The following is a 22,429-nucleotide window of genomic DNA, read 5'->3' as shown; positions in this document are numbered from 1 at the left end:
TTCAACTAAAAATTCTGAAGCTTGAACAGTTTAAAATATCTCCCGTACAGGGTGATGTGGCAATTATGATCTTAATTCGATTGAGTATATGCACTTTTGGAATGGCCAACAATTATGAACACTTGATTATGAGCAGCATGCATACAGCAGGTTATTAATGCACAGTCACTTGTCTTCGGGCTGGAATGCTTCATTATTTGAGTTTTTCTTAGCTAACTGAAATGAGTGGATGACAGAAGTTTAGCTAACTTGGCCCCATGGGACTTGGGTGTGTTCTTCATTTTGAAACATCGGAAATAAATAAGAGTGAGCTAAGATGAGGAACTAAGTAGGATTCATGCTTCCCAGTTTGCAAAACATTTTCTTTATTTTAACTGAAAAGTAAAATATACTGCACTAGACATTTTTCATGTTGCACTTAGTATTGAAAATCAGCCTCTTCCATTACCGTACAGAACAAGCTTTTATTTAAGATAGCTAAAGACAGGAACTGATTCTGAAATTCTTCATTCTTCATTCTTTGTATTCTGAGATCCTCAGTCTAATGGGCAACACTCACTGGAAATGAGCCTGGAAATGAACTGTTTGTGGACTAACCAGTCATTGCATACTGGAAGGATACTGGAGATGCTTAGATGGTACTGGGAGGTCAGCATCAGTGCTGACCTCTCCGCTAAATGGATTGGAGCAAGGGGGTCTGTGTAGTCAGGCTGAGGGGGGCAAATAGGCTTTTGTCTTTCCTCTGCATTTCCTTTGTTATTTTGTGTTTTTCTTTTGATTGACTCTTCTCTTAAAGGCTGAATAAATGTGTTATTTTGAAGGTATCTGTCTTTCTGTCTGTTATTATTATTGGTGTAGAGAAGTAACATAAGTGCCCTCTCACTTTTGCAGTTTATCTAATATTTAATTACTGTCTTCTAACCTTATATAGGGTCAAGTGGTAGCTTTGAGGTTAGGGATCTGCGCCAGCAATTGGAAGGTTGCCAGTTCAAATCCCATAAATGCCAGCAGTGTTTCTACTCCGTTGGGCCCTTGAGCAAGACCCTTAACCTGCAATTGCTCCATCTTGGGTATGACGTTAATCTGCATTCAGCCCTGCAAGCAGGCCCTCCCAATTACAGGGAACACTTGGGAGTTGGTGGCAGGATTGGCGCTTCTGTTCAGTGTGGTGCTGGGGTCCCAATCCAGGTGGTTCATTGTGTGGTGGATGCGACACCTCGCTATCAATGTATGCTCCCAACCTCTCCTCCTCTAACCTTATGCTTTCTGATTGTAGAGTATAACACAAATAAGCCCACATTGTAATATAAATCACACATTTAAATCACAGAATGTAATATTGACACAAAGGGTGTAATATGACTGAAAGAAAAAGAAAAGAAAACAGCTAAAAAGTCCTGCTTAAAAGCCAGTGTTATGACTTATGTAACAGCCATTTAAACTGTCAATGTTTGAAGATTGTGCCTCTCACTGGATGTGGTCCAATGCCCTAATAAATCCAACTGCAGATCACTAAGTCTTGTTTTCATCGCACTTTAAAGCATGCAGAACTTTTTTTTTCTCGGAACAATATGGAAACGTTCAAAAGAGACATTCATATTGATGATACCAAAGCAGGTGTCCAGTGTAGAATGGCATTAGATCTAACATTAAATAAATAAAGTGACAATTATGAAATAAATAATCACATACAAAAGTACAGTGACATAATATTAAAACCACCTGCCTAATATTATATAGGTCCTCCTCATGGTGCCCAAACAGCTCTTACCTGTCAAGGCTTGGACTCCATGAGACCGCTGAAGGTGTCCTGTGGTCTCTGGTACCAAAACATTAGCAGCAGATCCTTTAATTCTTGTAAATTGTGAGGTAGGACCTTCATCCAACAGATGCTCAATCGGTCTGAGATCTGAGGAATTTGGAGGCCAAGTCAACACCTTGAGCTCTTTGTCATCTAAAGTCATTCCTGAACAATTTTTGCTGTGTGGCAGGGACCATTATCCTGCTGAAAGAGGCCATTGCCATCAAAGAATGCCATTATCATTAAGGGATGTACGTGGTCTGCGACAATCTTTTGGTTGGTGGTGTGTGTCAACGTAACATCCACATGAATACCAGAGCCCATGGTTTCCCAGCAGAACATTACCCAAAGCATCACACTGCCATCTTCCCACAGTGCATCTTCCTGCCATCTCTTTTCCAGTAAAGTGATGCACAAGCACCCAACCACCCACATGATCTAAAGGAAAATGTGGCTCATCAGAACAGGCCACTGTCTTCTATTGCTCCATAGCTGGGGTCTGCATGGGCACTCTGACTGGTCTATGGGCACACAGCCCCATACGCATCAAGCTGCAATGACTGTGTGTTTTTACATATTTCTCTCATGGCCAACATTACGTTTTTCAGCAATTTGTGCTCCTGTAACTCTTCAGTGGGACTGGAGCAGATGGGCCAGCCTTTGCCCCTCATGCACATCAGTGAGCCTTGGGTGCCCATGACACCATCGACACATTGAACTCTGATGCCTAGCCTCTCGTGTGGTACCTTATTAAATGCTTTCTGAAAGTCAAGATGAAAAATATCATATGCACTACTCTGGCTGCTCTGTCACTTTAACAGAGAATAACATCTAGCATATAGGTTGATAATATTTATTATTATTAATGTTTAACAGTATAATTTTTTTAACAGGCAGGGAAGTTATTGTCTAACTATCTATTTTAAAAATCCAAGAAAGCTGCATAAGCCAGTTGCTGCTCTGGGACATTTACAACTTACTAGATCAGAGAAGACCCTTTTTAGGTTCTCTGGTCAACTGTGATCAAAATGGCCCAGATGTGCATAAACACTTTACATTCTTCAAGACTTCCTGGCCTGAAAGGGATAAGTACATGTATGACTTTGACAGAGAAGCAGGTTTGAGAGGGCAGTTTACGGTTTAACTACCTGTATATCCTTTCTTTCTTGTTTGTCTGAAATTATATTTGTGTATACTTTGAAGCAGGAGAAAATTAGTGACAGGAGATGAACAACTGGACTGGAAGAGCAGCTATGATATGTGTCAAGGACGATAAGACTGGGCTTAAATTAAGGAATGAGTTAAAAGCAAAACGTCTCTGTTTCATCTATGGAGAGGGCTGTGTTCTCTCTACCATTTTCTCTCCTGAGCAGAGGCCATTTCTGTTGCTCTCTGCAGATACAATGCTGGAACAAGCACCATTCCAGAGCAAGCCGGACCAGAGACAAACAACAACAACATTTATTTATATAGCACATTTTCATACAAAAAGTAGCTCAAAGTGCTTTACATAGTGAAGAAAAGAAAAAAAAAGAAATTAAAATAAGACAACATTAGTTAACAGAGAAAAGGAGTAAGGTCCGATGGCCAGGGTGGACAGAAAAAACCAAAAAAAAACTCCAGACGGCTGGAGAAAAAAATAAAATCTGCTGGGGTTCCAGGCCACGAGACTGCCCAGTCCCCTCTGGGCATTCTACCTAACAAAAATGAAATAGTCCTCTTTGTAGTTAGGGTTCTCACGGAGTCACTTGATGCTGATGGTCATAGAGACGTCTGGCTTTTAATCCATCCATCATTGTTGGAACATCATGGTGCTTTGAGTAGATGGTGGTGGCTGCGCCACCACCAAAAGGACACCGGAAAAGGAAACAGAAGAGAGAGTAGGGGTTAGTACAGATTTTAGAGCCACCATGAATAGTTATTATAATGAATTGGATATACAGAGTATCAGGATTTAAATTACAGTGAAGTTATGAGAAGGCCATGTTAAAATAATGTGTTTTCAGCAGTTTTTTAAAGTGCTCCACTTTATTAGCCTGGCGAATTCCTACTGGCAGGCTATTCCAGATTTTAGGTGCATAACAGCTGAAGGCCGCCTCACCACTTCTTTTAAGTTTTGCTCTTGGAATTCTAAGGAGACACTCATTTGAGGATCTGAGGTTACGATTTGGAATATAAGGTGTCAGACATTCCGATATATAAGATGGGGCGAGATTATTTAAGGCTTTATAAACCATAAGCAGAATTTTAAAGTCAATCCTGAATGACACAGGTAACCAGTGTAGTGACATCAAAACTGAAGAGATGTGTTCGAATTTTCTTTTCCTGGTTAGGATTCTAGCAGCTGCATTCTGCACTTGTTGCAAACGATTTATGTCTTTTTTGGGTAGTCCTGAGAGGAGTGCGTTACAGTAATCTAATTGAATGAAAACAAAAGCGTGAACTAATTTCTCAGCATCTTTCAATGATATAAGAGGTCTAACTTTTGCTATGTTTCTTAAGTGAAAAAATGCTGTCCTAGTGATCTGATTAATATGCGATTTAAAATTTAGATTACAGTCAACAGTTACCCCAAGCTTTTTACCTCCGTCTTGACTTTTAATCCTAATGTATCCAGTTTATTTCTAATAGCCTCATTGTATCCATTATTGCCAATCACTAAGATTTCAGTTTTCTCTTTATTTAACTTGAGAAAGTTACTATTCATCCATTCTGAGATACAAGTTAGACATTGTGTTAGTGAATCAAGAGAATCGGGGTCATCAGGAGCAACTGATAAATACAGCTGTGTGTCATCAGCATAGCTGTGGTAGCTCACGTTGTGCTCTGAGATAATCTGACCTAACGGAAGCATATAGATTGAGAAGAGCAGCGGACCCAGGATAGAGCCTTGTGGAACACCATATAGGATATCATGTGTCTTTGAGTTGTAATTACCACAACTAACAAAGAATTTTCTCCCTGCCAGGTAGGATTCAAACCAATTTAAGACACTGCCAGAGAGGCCCACCCATTGACTAAGGCGATTTCTAAGAATATTATAATCAATGGTATTGAATGCTGCACTCAGATCTAAGAGGATGAGAACAGATAAATGGCCTCTGTCTGCATTTACCCGCAAGTCATTTACTACTTTAACAAGTGCAGTTTCTGTGCTATGATTTGTTTTAAAAACAAAGACAAACAGCCACCTAGTAATCTAAACCAGGCAGTGTTTTTATTATTTTGTCAACATTTCAGCTCTGCTTGCTTGTGTTTTGAGCATATTATCTATAATATGAATACATTTGTGATGTTTCTTCTTGCCTGTTATGATATTCTATCTAATTGTCAGGAGTTGTTTAATGTAAATGAAAGGGAGAGAGTTTTTAACTACAGTAACCAGGCTAGTCAGAATAAACATACCAAGGTTACCGGTAGGATTTGAGGTATCTGTTAAGGTCTAAATAATAAAGAGTATAAAGGGTGAATAGTGTCATTCTAGGACCCTACCATAACAAAACAGGCATTCAAACCTAAGCCTTGAAACGGGCAAAGCACTAAATCACCCTGACACCTATGGAAAAGAAAAAAGGCCCAGAAAAGGTGAAGGTATTTACAAAAAAAGAGAAATGGAGGGAGTTCTTGTGCCCTTTCACCAGACTTAAAAGGTTTCATTTCTTCTCCTCCTATGGTGTGAAGTCACCCTGCCACAGTCCCCCAAAACGTTTCTTAAGATGGATCGTGCAGTTGTTGGAGATCCAGTGATGCTCAACATTACTTTTTATCCCAAGTCTGTTTGCTTTTAGCCACCATGAGGTTCTTCTAAGAATCTCTCGCCACTTTTGCAATGCCTCATGTTTAGTAAATTGAATGAGCCAAGTCATCCTGGCAAGAAACTTCCTATGGGTCACTTTTGCATTTCAGCAATTTCTCCAAATTGTCTTGTGTCTCCATAAAAGATTTAATTGAGATTAATTGGTACACAGAGGGGTTGATCTTGGCATTCTGCTCTTGCTTTGCTATATCATGTGGGAAGCTGTAAACACCAGATCAGCTTGGCTGCCAGTCTCATACTTATGCAGACAATACGCTTTATTGGGAACACATTAGAATCGCGTCCATTAGGGCATAATGTAATGCATCTGTTAGTCACTTATTGCTCCATAACGCAAAAAAGCCTTTGTTAAGGTCTTATTGTACAGCGGTAAATGACTAACTGATGCACTTCAGGTAACTCTGTTCTACAGTAAAGCTGTAAAGTGTGTCGTAAGTCTTACTAAGGGTCTTGTTACACAGCAGTAACTAACAAACATTCCCCTAGGTAAGCTCCCATTGTGCTTCAGTTGTATTTACTGTGTTTGAAAATGTATTTGCCCTGTTCCTGATTTAATCTTTTGTTGGAAATTATGACACTGAATGTTTCAGGTCTTTGAGTAAAATGTAATGCTGGATTAAAGGGTGTCCAAAACATTTTTAACTTATTTCATTGATCTAATGACCAACCTTATATAACTATCACTGTGTGGAAAACTGATTGTCCCCTAGTTAAGTCAGCCTAATTAAAGGGATAATTGGGGTCAACTGGTTGAAGTGCCAGGTTGGATAACAGCCAGCCCTGCTCAGTGTTAACTCAACTTATTTTGATTCTCACCCACAGTTTGCCAACTTAAATATACATCAAGCACGTGAGCACACAATCCATTAAAAACACAATCCTTAAAAGATCACGAAAGAAAGTTGTTGATGTCTGTCAGTCTACAAAACCCCTTCTAAGGGCTCTGGGGCTCCCCAAAATTCCAATGAGGGCCACAACCTCCAAATATAAAACACTTGGAACAGCCATGAAGTGGTTACCCTACAAAAGGTAACCTGGGATGAAACAGAAAGTTAGAAAGAATTCTAAAAGAATTCATTCCAAACACTTGCAGGCATTTTCTGCCTCAGCAAATTCCTTGTTCATAGCTTCACAGTCAGATATTCACCAAGCAAAAATGGGCTTCAGTGGAAAGTAGTAAAGCAGAAGCCACTGCTAGTCATGAAGTGTCAGGAATGTAACATTTGAAAGAAAGTTCTATGGACAAAAGAAATAACACTATTATTACTTATTACTAGGCCGATGCCTTTGTCCAAGATGGCTTTGAGTTACAATTGGTTACATTCCTTTCATTTTCTCAATTGGCACACAAGCAAGTGCAGTGACTTGTTCAGGGTCACACAGTGTCAATAGCAGGATTTCAACCCACAACCTCAGGGTTTGAAGTCCAAAGTCATAATTACAATGCCACACCGCCTCCTTCTTGACGACATGGACGCCATTATATCCAGTGTAAAGTAAACACCATTGTACCAGTAGTCAAACATGGAGGCAGTAGAGTGACTTTGAAGGAGCCATGAATTCTGCTCTCTGTCAGAAAACTCTTAAGGTCCAGTCATGAGATGAAGTTGAAGAGTAGTTGGGTCACAGAGCAAGACAATGATCTAAAACACAAAAGCAAGTCCACACAAGAATGGCTGAATAGAAGCAAAATTCACACTTTGACCAGGCCTAGCCACAGTTTAGACCTAAACCCAATAGCGTTCCTAAAATGAGCTGTTCAGGCTGAAAAAGCTACTAGTGTGTCTCTGAATTAAAGTCGTTTTGCAAAAAAGAGCGGGCCAAAATTCTGCCACAGCTATGAGAGAGACTGAAAGTGAATAAAAGAAAGCATTTGGTTTCAGTCCATACAGCTAAAGGTGGCACAATCAGCTATCATGTGTAAGGGTGCAAATACATTTTCACACAGTACCAAATGATACTTTGTTAAATTCAAGAAATTACATGTGTAAAAAAATACATTATTATATTCTCTTTATCTAGTATTAGATTTGGTTTGAAGACCTGACAATATTCATCTATCAAGTCTGAAGTAGTAGTGGCCACTGTATATACTGTAACTCCTTTCTGAAAGCCAAAGTCACTTCACATTACAAAGCATACGCAAAATACGTAAGAATTTGAAATGCAACGACCAAAGAAAGAAATTAAGGAGGCATTTAAATTGTAAATGGTGACACAGGTGCAAATGAAGGAGAATGATGTGTGAAGATGTGTTTGATTTACGAGATGTTGGCGGAGTCACAGATTTGTTGTGGTGTAACACTCCAGTTAGCGAGAGGAAGGCTGCATAGCCAAGAACAATGAAAACATTAAACTAATTTGTGGAAATTGGAAACCTCCAGCATGTGATCTCAGCAATAGCCACAATTATTAAAATGTAATATTTACAAAATCAGCAGCATGTCTAGCAAGTGTACATTGGGCTTTGCTTTCATTTAAATGCACAAACCCACCGAAGCTCTCTAACACTGGCAAGTGGAACATTCCAGATGGTTGGCAGGCAATAAAGCCAAAGGCTGTGCCTCCTGCCTGCGGCAGTTTAATTTACTTTCAGAATTTGAAGAAGATTTTTATCTTCACAAGGAACGCTTGGAGTATACATAATAATAAGGGCTTTAAACTATTAACAAATGTATATGTCAAAAGGAGGATTTTAAAATTAGTCCGTTGTACTTGTTTGTAAACTGGTCTTTCTTATAATGTATCTAATGGCTTAAGCTCAGGGTTCAAAAAATGTTAAATAAATCAAAAAGTAGTTATTTAGATGCATTTCTCATTCTCTCAGCATTTAAAGCTAATTCAGGTGAAAGATTTGTAAAGACCACTAAGAATGACACTAAAAACGCTTTTTCAGTTTTAACACCTGGCATCAGAAACTCAAATGATGTAATGTCACCTGGGTTGAGTGGAGATTCTTATACCCCATTGTTAGAAGTCAGCCATCTCGGCATATCGTGTGCAATTTATGAATAAGGTGGCACTTTAACATAGGAAATGACGTCTTTTATTTAGACATCGGACCTTGTGTTTAAAATTATGTCATTAACTCGAGGTGTTTAGTTTATTACTGGCAGAGGCTTAATGCAAGGCATAGTAAGATGGTTTAACTTGAATGAGTCTGCTTTGTATTTCAGACTTTTATATGTAATTAATTATATAAACAGAAAAACCTTCCTTTAATTCAGGGTCAAACTGAAATGCCATACACACACGCTGCGCTTGTTTATGACCAGCATGTATGCCTGTATGGTTCACCTTAAATATGACGGTCTGCTAAAAGTGCCTGCTGAGTACCTTCAACTGAGCATCCTGCACTGGTGACCTACTGACATGTGCCAAGTGTCACATTTTTAACATGACTGATCCATCATAAAGCAGCTATTAACAATCTGTTTGCTAATGCTTTGTCATGGTAGGATCCTAGGGTGACCCTGTATTCACATTCAGACTCTTCATCATGTAGAATGCCCCCTTCCATCTCCAGGCCTTGTGAGTTTATTCTTACCTGCCTGGTCACTGTCAGGGTTCACTACTTCTGTAGTTCAATACTTCTACTCTTGTTTTACATTTACAACCCCAGGCAATTAGACAGACCACCACAACATTTAATGCATTAACTGAAGATTTGCAATTGTGCCTGAAATACAAGCAGTATAAAAATGAGTGTGACAAAAATACCAATAAAACCTGGATAATAATCAGTGTGTCTTGCTTCAGCTACCAGGTGGCTGTCTTTCTTAGTCTGTTGGTTGGTCTCTAGTCTGATGTGGTCCAGCATACCCTCGGATGGAATGGCAGAAGCAGACAGCACGTCCATCTTCATAGAGCAGCAGAGATGGCAGCAAGGCCTTCCTTCTGCGTGAATGGAGCAGCAGAAGGGTGCAGTAGGACTCTTCAAGCCTCAATCGACCAAGTCCTTGATGCACCTCTTGGACGAGTTTCTGTCCTTTCATCTCAGCAACCAACCTCCATTCCATCCCTGGCCATTCATCTCAGTCACCTGTATCCCCCGGCTGTCTTCTTGGAAGGAGAAGTGGTGCTCATGATTCTAAAACATGTCCTCTTTCCGGAGGCTCATAAATTGTACCTGTGGATTTTTAACCCCTCACCCACCACCGCACACTCCAGAGCAGCACTTAACAAAAGTTCTATTAGGGTCTTCAATATGCTTGAGACCTTGCCAGGTGAAACATTTAAAAATTAAATATCATTGGTTTTAATTTTTAAAAAAAATAACCCTACAGTATATGCTAGATGTTACTCTTAATTACAGCTATTTATACATTACCATTCAAAAATAATAAGTCACTTGAAATATGTTGTCATGTTTTATGATTTTCTGAAATGGCTTATAATACATTTTATAACCTGTTGACTGTTAACAGTTGCTTATAATGGACACTCACACCAAACTGTCATGGAGGAATTGCAATGTGTTGTACAGTATTGGGCTAAGAACAGGTTCATTCACAAATTTCTAAGAATGTGATGCCAAGAGGAAAGACAAAATCAGAACTTCAGTGTAATGTAGAGAACTTTTCACTTTGGTAAGACAAGACTGAAGTCATAATCAGGCAAGTGAGAGAAAACCCCAAAATGGGAAGACCCTTCAGTGCTTGTTAGAAAAACTGATTGAGTTTTGGAGTGTGTGTTCTCTTAAGATGAGCCTAGTGACAGAAGTCGAGGTTTACACCCCATAGGAAGGCCGACACCACAAAAAAACTCCCAGACGCAACTCCAATTAGGTTTAAATGTACTGTATGTAGCTGCGTTTTCCCAAAGTTTCTAAAATTCAGCAGCTCCAACTTAAAAAATGGGATTCAACAAAAGCCTGACGCGCAGAAATGATTCCACAGACAAAATATCTTCGTTTTTTAAAAGTTTAGTTAAGTTTGAAAGTAAAACAGTTCACACAAAAAAGAAAATTAAAAATAGCAAAAAAAAAGAAAGATTATAATAAGAAAAAATTTAGTTCTAAGCTTAATCTTGTTACATCTTAAATCGTTACTAATTACTTATAATTTCTGAACCATTTCAAAACGGTCAGAAAACTGTATGCTTATCCCATTTCTAAACTTAAATGGGTTTATCAAGTCCCTCTTTACTAGGACCTGTTCTAAACACAACTAAAGTTTATTATCACACTGTTTCTCAGTTATAGTAAGAAGATTCTAATCTTGCTAACTTATAGGGGGAAAAGACTAAACCATTGTCTATGACTATGGAAGGAATCATATTCTATTCAAATAAAGCAAACATTAACATGAATTTAACTCAAAACTTTAACTTTCTATGATTGGCTCTTATACTGTATATAGGTATTTTACAGAAAACAAACAAGTTAGGAATTTAAAAAATACTCAAAGGACAGCACTTATTTAAATTAAATTAAAAACGAGAAGTTGTGTAATGAGCAGGAAGCGCAAAAAACTACTGGAAATAACATAACGGACCAGCAAATCGAATTGATCAAGGAAGATTGGTAAAAGAGTATTAATTAACAGGCAAGACATATAAACCAGAAAAAGCAAAAAATCTGGTCTCAGTTCCAAAATTCAATTAAAAAATCCTGGTCAAAACAAAGTAAAGGTCTTGGCTACCTTAAAATTAATTTCCTGCATGAATCGATATTCAACTTTGAGTAGTTTGCTTAGAAAATATCCCAGAACTTGGATGCCAAGCATATCGCGCTCCCATCCAAGTGATAACGTCTCCCACAATGGCAGTCATGTGGTATCAACAGACACCATTGCTTCTTACAAAGTAACTGTGGTCAGAAAAACACATATGAAATATCTTTTCTCATCACAAAATGGAAACATGATTTTTGTGTGGCTCTGTGAAAACAAAAAATTAGTCATTGTTGGGTACAGTGACAGTAAACAATTTGGCCACTGTCAGAAAAAACAAACACAAAATGGTGACGGGAACAACAATAATTCATACAAACTGACAGCAAGAAGACAAAACCAGAACCTGGGAAATCAAAATTCCAAAATAAAATTTATATATTTAGTTATCAAATTCAGAATTCAGAAACATGCGACATTTTGGAGCAAACAATTACTTTACCAAAAGACAAGCCAGATAGAAAAACAGCAATAGGACTGACTAGGACAGAGTGGGGCTCTGAGGCTAGGGATCTGCACTGGCAATCGGAAGGTTGCCGGTTCAAATCCCGTAAATGCCAAAAAGGCACTCTGCTCTTTTGGTCCTTGAGCAAGGCCCTTAACCTGCAATTACTGAGCGCTTTGAGTAGTGAGAAAAGCGCTATATAAATGCAAAGAATTATTATTATTATTAGGGCCAAAGGCAATGCCTCAGAAAAGACTTGAAGTCCGGCTGGGCCTCAAATCTCCTTCAGGTGACTGCACTACTAATGCCAGAAGCACCTGAGGGAACAGACTAGATAGATAGATAGATAGATAGATAGATAGATAGATAGATAGATAGATAGATAGATAGATAGATAGATAGATAGATAGATAGATAGATAGATAGATAGATAGATAGATAGATAGATAGATAGATAGATAGATAGATAGATAGATAGATAGATACCCTGCCCTTTAGGCTACAGAATAATGAGGAATAATCAACAAAAATGGGCAAAGGGAATATGGACATAACAAGAAATGAATGGAACAAGAAACGAGGCCTAAACCACAACATGACATCTTGTGCTTAAACCGTTTCTTGGTTACTAAGTATAAAATGTTTTTGTGGACTGGGAAGCAATGTAAAGCATTACATGTCCCACAAAATAATAAAATGGGGGGTGGGGGGAATCAAAGCCATAAACATTTAAACAAATAAGCTACTTACCAATTTATTAACCAGGGTTGTCAAAATTTCAAAGATAATAAAAACACCATTCAGTAAATAACAACTGGGCCTGGGAAAGTTAACACATTAATTCTTGGCCTGTTTAACGCATTAGAAAATATTGTCACATCCAGGGCCGACGGAGCAGTGCTTCGGTTTCATGCCATATGTTTCATTACAAAACAATAATACAAAAAAGTTCATTGTGAACATAAACAATTACATATTCATCCAGTACCGTGTTTAAATACTACCTTAAAATTTTTTAGAAATAATATTTTATTTCAGTTTCAAATTCCATGTTTCACAACGCCTTGCCACATATCAGTATGTGGTACTGGTGCTCATTTCCTTGATTTAAACATAGCGACATAGGCACAGGGGTGTGGGAGGAAGGGGGGTTTATGGTAGCCCTGGACTAATACTAAAGAAACGTAGCAAAAGTAAAAGTTACATTTTTTTCATTTCACGTTTCTATAAGATCAAATCAATTTCATATCACATACGTAAGTGCAAATATGTTTTCTTTGAGCAGCACTAAAACGAAAAGAAGTCTCTAGTACCTCTCTATTTAACTTGCCGATCTGCCAGGTAGCTTATGTCGTGGCGAAAAATTGTCACCACAAGGCTTTTACCTGAAATGAAGGCTATTAGGACTCAGAGGATAGGCAAACTGAGTCTATGGTTTTATTGCAATAAAATAACAATAATAATAACACGGACTCAACCCAATATGGCCAAATTGAGCTGAGCCCTGAACAGTTCAGAACACAAAACTTATATAGTAAATTCTTATCACTACGACCTCGCTCAAATTAGCTCATTCGCTGTTTTTCTCTGACTCCCCTCTGCACCTGTCTGGCCAATACCTCGAGTTCTCATGGGAATCATTATTATCTCCTGACTTTCCCTGCAGCTGGCCTCCGGTATGTTACTGTCTATTGTCCATTTTTAGTTTCTGTTTTGCTTATTATGATTGGCCTAGGCTGATCACATGTTCCCTTCTTCCATTCTTGGGCACTCTTATCATTTCCTTTCCCTTGGCCTTCAAGCTATTTTTAATTTAGCGGCTGAAGCTAAGCTTTGATTAAAAAGAAATATAATATGTACCTTTATTTAATTATTTGCATGGCAGACCTGACTTGCATTATTTTCTGCACTAAGGTTAATGTTTATATATTTGTCTATATTTATTTTACTAGTACATGAATATACTAATTTTAGTAGCAATGCCTCTTGTTGTTTCTGCTGATTCACTATTCCAGCTGGCTTCTCACGTGCCTACCAGGACCATTTTTCTATATTATGTCATTGGCATCGTTCCTCAGCTTCCTAACTTTGAACAACAGGTGTTCTTCTCATTCTCCTTTCTTTTTTTGTCTTCGGGTAGTTTCTATACGTCATTCTCTTCCTGTTCTATCCTTCCTTTCCCAAAACTGGTAATTTTCCTTCAAGCTTTAACTAGAAAATGCAATATAACTAATGTCTTTAACTATTTGCTTGACATATCTTATTAGCTTGTCATGTCTAAATTAAGCTTAATCTAATGCTTTAGAAGCTATTAATTACTTTTATGGATATTAATGCTAATTTATGCTAGTTTATGCTTAAAGTAAAAATGTTTATCTTCCATACTTACGAAACAGAAATGTGATGATTATCCCTTCCGATGATTCAAGGTTGCAGCATCTTTGCTAACTTATGCAAAGAACGCAACATAACCATCCAAGTAATGCACGGTGTCGGTTTTTAAGCGAGATAGCAGCTACAGAGAACTTTTTTAGTGTGCCAAGAGCAAAGCTGCAGAACATTATTTTCCAACCTTTTTTCTTTAATGGTACATTTTTTGTAACCCAAAAAATCCCAAGGCACACCACGATTCCACCAACCACAAAAGCATTAAATCTATACACGTGCTAAACTATCCTAAGGGGCGAGACTATCAGAGACGTTGGCAAACAAAAAAAGCAGCTCGGAGATTGGCGTTCGAAGACACAACACTTAGTGAACACTTTGGATGCATTTTCTCAGCTGAATTGTCCCTTTTCCTGCTCATACAGGCGGTCCTCTCTCTGCCCAACTCCACTGACCTGGTGTCAGAGGCAACTCGTATGAACAGTGGCCTTTGGCTCTGCAAGAGTCGCTGGCAAACATGTACCCAGGCAGATGGACCCCCACACGTCTTCTGGCTGCTAAAGTTCTCTCTGTGTCTACAAAATGGCGATCACTGAGCTGCTTTTATGTCGGCTTCTCCAAGTAGCCCCATCATCCTCAAACAGGTCTCGACCACCTGAGCGGCATGTCTCTCTCAGGTCAGGACCCCGGGGCACTACACTGTTATTTCCATGGCACACCTGGGTAGCTCTCCTGGCACTCCAGTTGAAAAACACTTGCGTAGAGTATAATTATAAAGTCGTTGATAGTGATGAACAATTGAGGATAATATTTACAGAGTTTTAACACAAGTTTTAATGCATGCCCATTTAAGAGATGCATTCAAAGTCAACAGTCATTTTGATTGTTTAACCTTTAAACCGCCACAACCAGCTATAGTTGGTTCCCAATGCAATTTTCCAGCACGCCGGAGCTGATCAGTCAGTGCCGTACATTCGTTGACTAGCCTGCAAGCATCAGCACTGGCCTCTGTGTGCTTGCGTGCAGCCAGTTCAAGCACAGTTGGCTCGGTGATTTGCTGAATTTCATCAATGGCGTCAGTTGCACCTTGTACATCTAATAATAGATTGTTGCAGTAGTTTTTTTTAATAGTCTTTACAGTTCATTGGCAGTGTTTAAAATGATTAATGTTGCAGTAATTGTGATGCACTTTGCATGAAAAAAATTTGTGTTCCATTAAAATTTCACTTTTTCTTGGTGAATTGTGATGTTTCCTTAAAAAGTGCAGCAAAAATTATTTGGCATCCGGGGGAGCATTAACCCCCAAGTATGTGGTGGTTTAAGGGTTAATTTTAACTTTAACATGTCTGTGTCTCATATGCTGTGCCAATCTGAGAAGGAATACATTGGCCACGTTTTCTTATTGCGTTCTTTTCAACTTGCCTTTTAGGAAGGCATTCAAATTCAGGTTGTACTTGCTCAAGTAGTATTTTGTTAAAAGGTCAGACTTTAGCTCATTGTTTAAGTTTAACTGTGCCCTTACATTTTTAAAGATTCATTTTTGTTGATTGTACAGTAATTTTGTGATTCAGTGTATTTTTGTATCATTATTTATGTCTTCATTTTATGATTACATGTTTTAATGTCTGCGGTGGGCTGGCGCACTGCCCGGGGTTTATTTCCTGCCTTGCGCCCTGTGTTGGCTGGGATTGGCTCTAGCAGACCCCCATGACCATGACCCTGTGTTAGGATATAGCGGGTTGGATGATGGATAGATGTGATTAATAACGATTAATTCCATATAATTATGTGATTAATTAGTTCATTTTTTAAAAATCGATTCCCAGCCCTAATAACAACAAATACTTTTGTTGGGCAACCATTTTGTCCCTGTGATAAGCAAAAAATACTCCCTAGCAAAACTGGGATCTTCATAATGTTTAAAATGCTAAGGCACAACACCATTTACTTCTCGTGCTAATCATTCATTATATTACAATTTTATTATAAGGCATGCTTAAGACCTTTAATCAGAATCACCCCACTGAAATGAACACGCCATTTCTGTACTGTGAACTTCATACTAAATAATTACAGCTTTGCTAGTTTAGAGTCATGAGTCACGGAGAATGTCTCACTTTTGCTTCAGATGCTATTGTGAAATCCAAAATCCTCACTTTTTAAAAATATTTCGCACTGTATGCTAGTTGGCAAGCACATATCTGCTCAACTTCACTGTCATTATGGTTGGAACTGTAGTGGGTAGAAACAATTTAACGTCTAACGCACACATCTTTGACTTGTGAGAAAAAAATCAGGGTCCCTGCAGAAAAAAAGAATCCCTTATGAACATGAAGAGAAGGAGCAACTTTTGCACAGACGAGACTAGAATTCAAATCCAGTTTTGTGGAGCTATGAAGCATCAGCATTAAACTCCAAACTAATGCCACTCACAAGTTTTTCCTAATTTACATTTCTTAATTTTTATGTATGTGTAGACTATTTTGTGTTTCAACAATGGACTGGTTGGGGTGCTCGAGAGACTGAGCGAGGAGTCTGAGTGTCTGGGCTTGTGAGTGTCCTGATAAAATCCAAGATCCACGCCTTTAATGGCCTCTTGGCACAGCCGTCAGCAGTGTGTCTGTCTGCGCAGAGAGTGTCGACCTTGTCGAGAGGTTTACTTACCTTGGCAGTGACATTCATGTCTCTTGTGATTCTTCCTATGAAGTCAGTAGACAGATTGGGAGAGCATGGGGGGTCATGAGGTTGCTGGAAAGGGGTGTGTGGTGCTCCCAATATCTATGCAAAAGGATGAAGGTCCAAGCCTTTAGAGTCCTGGTGCTTCTTGTCTTGCTATATGGTTGCGAGACATGGACTCTATCCAGTGACCTGAGATGAAGACTGGACTCCTTTGGTACTGTGTCTCTCTGGAAAATCCTTGGGTACCGTTGGTTTGACTTTGTGTCGAATGAGCAGATGCTCAAGGAATCCCAAATAAGGCACATTACCTGCATTGTGAGGGAGTGTCAGTTACAGCACTACGGCCAAGTGACTCGATTCCCCGAGGTGATCTGGTCTGCAGGATCCTCATTACTGAGAACCTGAGCAGCAGGAACAGGCCAAGGGGTTGCCCACATAACACCTGGCTGCAGCATAGAGGGTCATTTCCGAAGGTTGGAGCTGGACCACGTGTCTGCCTGGGGTGTAAAAGGTGTAGACCACCATAATGGGCAAAAGAGGGTTGAAACCAAAATGAAAAGACTACTGCCAAGGAGGGTTTATGAAATATATATTTATAGGATGTGCCCCAAATGTAATAACTCCAAGAGTGCAGAACTATAGTAGATATACAGAACAACGGGGGATGAGGGTGGATGTTTTAGAAGTCTACCAGTCCAATATATGACAGTAGTAGAAAGGCCTGTTACAAAATATGTGGTCCCCTGCTTTGTTTTCTAGTGGACAGGTTACTTTGAGGCTACCTGCTCCTATATATGGGATTTTTGGTTCAAAATTGTAGAGAAGCCTGGAGCCGCTAACTGGAGTGCTATGTGGATGACCCCAGCCATTTCAGAGGGCATTCTGGACCCCAGGCATTGTTTTGGAAATTAATCCAGGCAGTAATACCTTGTTAGCACTTAAATGTTCCTTCCTAAGGCCAGGGTAAGCGTTTTAGAAGATTCAGTGTGTTTAAATTATTGGCACCATGGTCGATAGAAGTGAGTTTAGCACAGAGGGGCAGATAGTGCTTGTAAGGGATAGAACATTTAAAACATTTTGACAAGAATAAGCTATTTAGCCCAAGAAAGCTTGTCAATAGTACGCTTCTAATTCCTCCAAACTAATCAAGTTGCATTTTTAATATTCCTAAAGTCCTACTCTCAGCCACACTACTTGGTAACTTATATGTCTCTGTGTGAAGGGTTTTTTATTTGACACTTTCTCCTCCTTGTATTTATTCATTCCATACTGTGTTGTTATGTTATGTTATGTTTGCTCTGTTTTCCACAGGAGACAGTGCTGGAGCTGATGAGAGAAGCCATGGTTACAAACCTTGAGAGCACAAAAGGATTCTTGATTGACGGATATCCACGGGACCTGAGACAGGGAGAAGGCTTTGAAATGAAGGTATTATCTCATTATTTGCAGAAATAAATCAAAGAGGGAGCTCAAATGAGCACACACGCATACCCTGGATGAGCCACCTTTGCATTTCAGGGCCCAATCCCCCCTACTCCCTCCACACTGGGGCAATTTGAAATTGCCAGTAAACCTAATATGTGTAGGATGTGAGAGGCAAACTGAAATACTTCAAAAAAACACACACTAACATGGCACAATGTACATTTCATTATAGATGTGACTGGTGAGATAAACTCCTGCTTAGGTCACTCGACAACCGCTGCAGTTGACCATTCTTAGCGTGTATCGCCTCACAAATTTCTGTATTTGTGAAACCATGTAGCCCCTCGGGGTGCTCAGAAGAAAAGACATGACTCTTTAAACTTGAGTAGCAGCACTGGATAAACTTGTGCAGTCCGCTGGATGGTGTAGACACAAATGTAAGTTCATCGTTTGTGACACTTTCACAACAATAACACCCAAACTGCTTAGCCAACAAAGAGTTTTGGTTAAGAGGTGAAATGACTGAAGTGTTTAAAACTATGAAGGGAATTAGTCCAGTGGATCGAGACTGTTATTTTAAAATGAGTTCATCAAGAACACAGGGACACAGTTAGAAACTTGTTAAGGGTAAATTTTGCACAAACATTAGGAGGTTATTCTTTACACAAAGAACCGAAGACACTTGGAATAAGCTGCCAAGTAGTGTGGCAGACAGTAAGACGTTGGGGACTTTCAAAACTCGACTTGATGTTTTTTTGGAAGAAATAAGTGGATAGGACTGGCGAGCTCTGTTCTCGTCTAGATTGTTCTAATGTTCTAATGTCAAATCGCTTCAAGTCAAGTCGAGTCAGGTGGTTTTATTGTCATAATATCCATACACCATATTGCAGCATACAGTGGCATGAAATAAGCTCCCCAGGACATTGACTTGTAGATTTCACTTTCAATAGATACATTTGCCCATCAGTCTTCAATCAATAACCCATAATGACAACGTGAAAACCAGTTTCTAGAAAGGTTTGCAAATTTAGTAAAAATCAAAATCTGAAATCTCTCATTCACTTAAGTATTGAGACCCTTAATTTAGAAGTTTTCAGAAGCCCCTTTCACAGCAATTGCAGCTTTGAGTCTTCTTGGGTAAGCCTCCTTAAGCTTTGCACACCTGCTTTTGAGCAGTTTATCCCATTCTACCCATCAGATCCTCTCAAGTGCTGCTAGTTTGGATGGGAAGCATCCGTAAACTGCCATCTTCTGGTCTCTCCACACATGTTCTATTGAGTTTAAGTCTGGACTTTGCTAGGGCCACTCAAGGACAGTTAGACAGACTTGTCCGACAGCTAATCCAGTGTTGTCTTGGCTGCATGCTTCAGGTTATTGTCGTGCTGAAAAGCGAACTGTCACCCCAGTGTGAGGTCATCTGCACTCTGGAGCAGGCGTTCTTGAAGGACCTCTCTGCATTTGGCTGCATTCATCCTTTCCTCAACTCTGACTAACCTCCCTGTCCCTGCTGCTGATAAGCACCCCCACGGCATGATGCTGATGCCACCATGTTTCACCATAGGGATGGTATTAGGCAGGCAGTAAGCAGTGCCTCATCTTCACCAAACTGATTGCTTGGAGATCTGCCCAAACAGTTTAATTTCTGTTCCATCAGAGCAGAGAATCGTTTTCCTTCATGCCTTTCACTCAAGGGTGGCTTCTGTCCAGTTACTCTATCACAAACTCTTAATTAATGGAGTGCTGCTGAGATGTTTGTCTTTCCAGTTGGTCCTGTCATCTCAGTTGAGGACTTCTGAAGCTTTGTTAACTCTTTTAGGGCGGATGTCAACTTTTGTCAAAAGGAGGGGTTGAGGGTGGTAATGAACTATACACAGTGACAAAATCCACTGTTATGTTTTAGTTGGACTCTGTTTGCTAGAAGGAACGTTAGCTTCATTGATTTGACCGAGATTTCCTGCGCTCACGTGAGTAGCAAGGAGCAAACAACAGCAAAAATGATATCAACATCTGGCGAGATTGAAGCGAACGAGTAAAGAAAACTACTCTGTGGACAATGTAGGGAGGGGAGAAGGCTTTTAAATGAAGGTAGGCTCTCATTATTTGCAGAAATAAATCAAAGAGGGAGTTCAAATGAGCACACACACATACCCTGAATGAGACACCTTTGCATTTCACGGCCCACTCCCTACATCTCCCTACACTCAAACTCTGATTTTGATACAAGTAATAGAAAAGGAATCGGCTGATCAGTACCCAGATGACTGATCCCCATCTGATTGATCCACAGCTGATTGTGGTGCTGAACAAGTCCTTATAGCTGACGTGCCTTCGCAATGATCGCCTTGGAGGACCTCCTCTTACAATGACAAGAGCTAAAAACCAGATTGTGATGCTCTGCGATTGCAACTAATGCTGCCGTCCCCACCTCGCAAAGACAGCCTGGCAGAAACACCATGCAGCAACAGTAGATTTATGTTGTAACTGTAACTGTGTAACTTCCATGGACTCCTAGCAGCAATTCAGTCTTCACCATAAAAGATATACAGTCAGTATTGGCCATGATACAGTACAGTAAGTCCTTCAATAAGCTCACCGAGTCCGTAGGAAATAGCAGAACATTCAATTCACCGGTCAAAAGTTTTAGTTCCTCTCAACTGACAGGACTGTAGAAGCTCCTGGACTTCATCACATGACCCATGCAGTAGCTGATCTGCTGTTTTCGAAATTTCTCCCGTCTTCTTGTCTCTCTTCTCTTTCTTTAAACGGTGTGCTTTATGCAAATTGGTCCCCGAAAAAAAAGGAAACTGGAAGTCCCACCTCTGGGGCACCACTGTCAATATCAGACTGTAAGAACGATCCCCACAACACCCGATCGAAAGCAGAAAAACATATTATATTTATGTGGCAGCGTTACAACCTGACCCTGGGAATTGAGAAGCCTTTAGAAGTACAGTTGTGGCCGCAAGAGAGGGACGATCATTCGGAGAGATTTGAGAAGAAAGGTTAGGTAGTATGAGGTATGCCAGGCTCAGAGGTGCCTGGTGGCTGAGCTGCTGGTTGAAGATAAGGACTGGGTTAGGATCCTGAGATTTTTTTTTTGAGGAGTTGTATTTATGACCTGGGCTGAAACAGAGTCCAGTTTTGTTTTATTTTAAGGCTGCTGATGTCATTACATGGACTTAAAGTGACTGTTGTGACAGATAGGGGGTGCTATTGCTCCCTTGAACCCTCAGATCAGACGCCAGACACCAGATAAAAGTCCAGCTTATCATTTTATTCGGACAATACAGTGCACAAAGCACTCTCCACTCCACAATTCTCATAAATCAACACAAATACACAATCAATAATCAATCCTCCACTCCCAGACGCGTTGCCACCCTTCCTCCCAACTCAGCTCGACCGTCTGGCATCTCTCACAGTCTTTTATAGTCCTTGACCCGGAAGTGCTTCTGATCCCTCAGTCCATGTGACTTCCCAGCACTTCCGGGTCAGGTGAAAACTCCTCTTCTTCATCCCGGAAGTACGTCATTTCCTCTGTCGCTGTGACTAAGACGTACTTCCGGGTTATAGGGAAAATAACAGTCCCTGCTCCTTCCTGCAGCGTCCCCTGGAGGCCCCCATGGTATCCAGCAGGGCTGTGATGTAAAACTCCACTGTCCATGATGCTCCACCTGGCGGCCTGGGGGTATTGGCCGGGATGAACGGCCAGCCATATCCCACACTGTATATATAGGGATATTAGGATAAGAGCCTTTGTGTTTTACCATTTCTATTTTTCATCCTCACATTTTTCATAATTAGATTTGTTTTGTCACAGGATTATATTTTTTTTTGTGCAACCTTTTACATCAGCAACTGTTTTTTTTTTTTTTTTTTTCTCTATCGTGGAATAATAAAATTACCTTTTTTTTGAAGATCTGCCTCTGTTATTAACCCCTCAGTCCTGGTTGGTCCCAAACTACTAGCAGGCCATCTGCTTTAGTAGACGGCTTGTGACAGTCATGGCTCAAGCTGAGTTGCAGCCTCAAACAGCCTGACCTGACCTGACCAAGCAACCCAAATTGTCCAAGCATGCCTCTGTTCTGGATGATGTCATCTGACGCCTCTGAAAGAGCTTCTCCTGTGTCTCAGAGACATCCAGAGGCATGGAGTCTGAATGGATCATTCTGAAGAGCTCAGCGGTGGCTTACAGGTAATCTGTC

General features: G+C 39.9%; 1 protein-coding gene across 1 annotated transcript in view; it reads left to right on the top strand.

Annotated features, from left to right (window-relative positions):
* ak5 (adenylate kinase 5) overlaps nucleotides 1–22,429 on the top strand; it is a 480,651-nt gene that overhangs the window by 445,579 nt on the left and 12,643 nt on the right. The window contains 1 exon segment of the mRNA XM_028811187.2: nucleotides 18,111–18,227. Within this exon segment, the coding sequence (XP_028667020.2) occupies nucleotides 18,111–18,227 (117 nt within the window).

Source organism: Erpetoichthys calabaricus, chromosome 10, assembly GCF_900747795.2.
Source record: "Erpetoichthys calabaricus chromosome 10, fErpCal1.3, whole genome shotgun sequence".
Lineage (NCBI taxonomy): Eukaryota > Metazoa > Chordata > Cladistia > Polypteriformes > Polypteridae > Erpetoichthys > Erpetoichthys calabaricus.
Note: the sequence above shows the minus strand (reverse complement) of the source record. Positions and strands in the feature narration are given on the sequence as shown.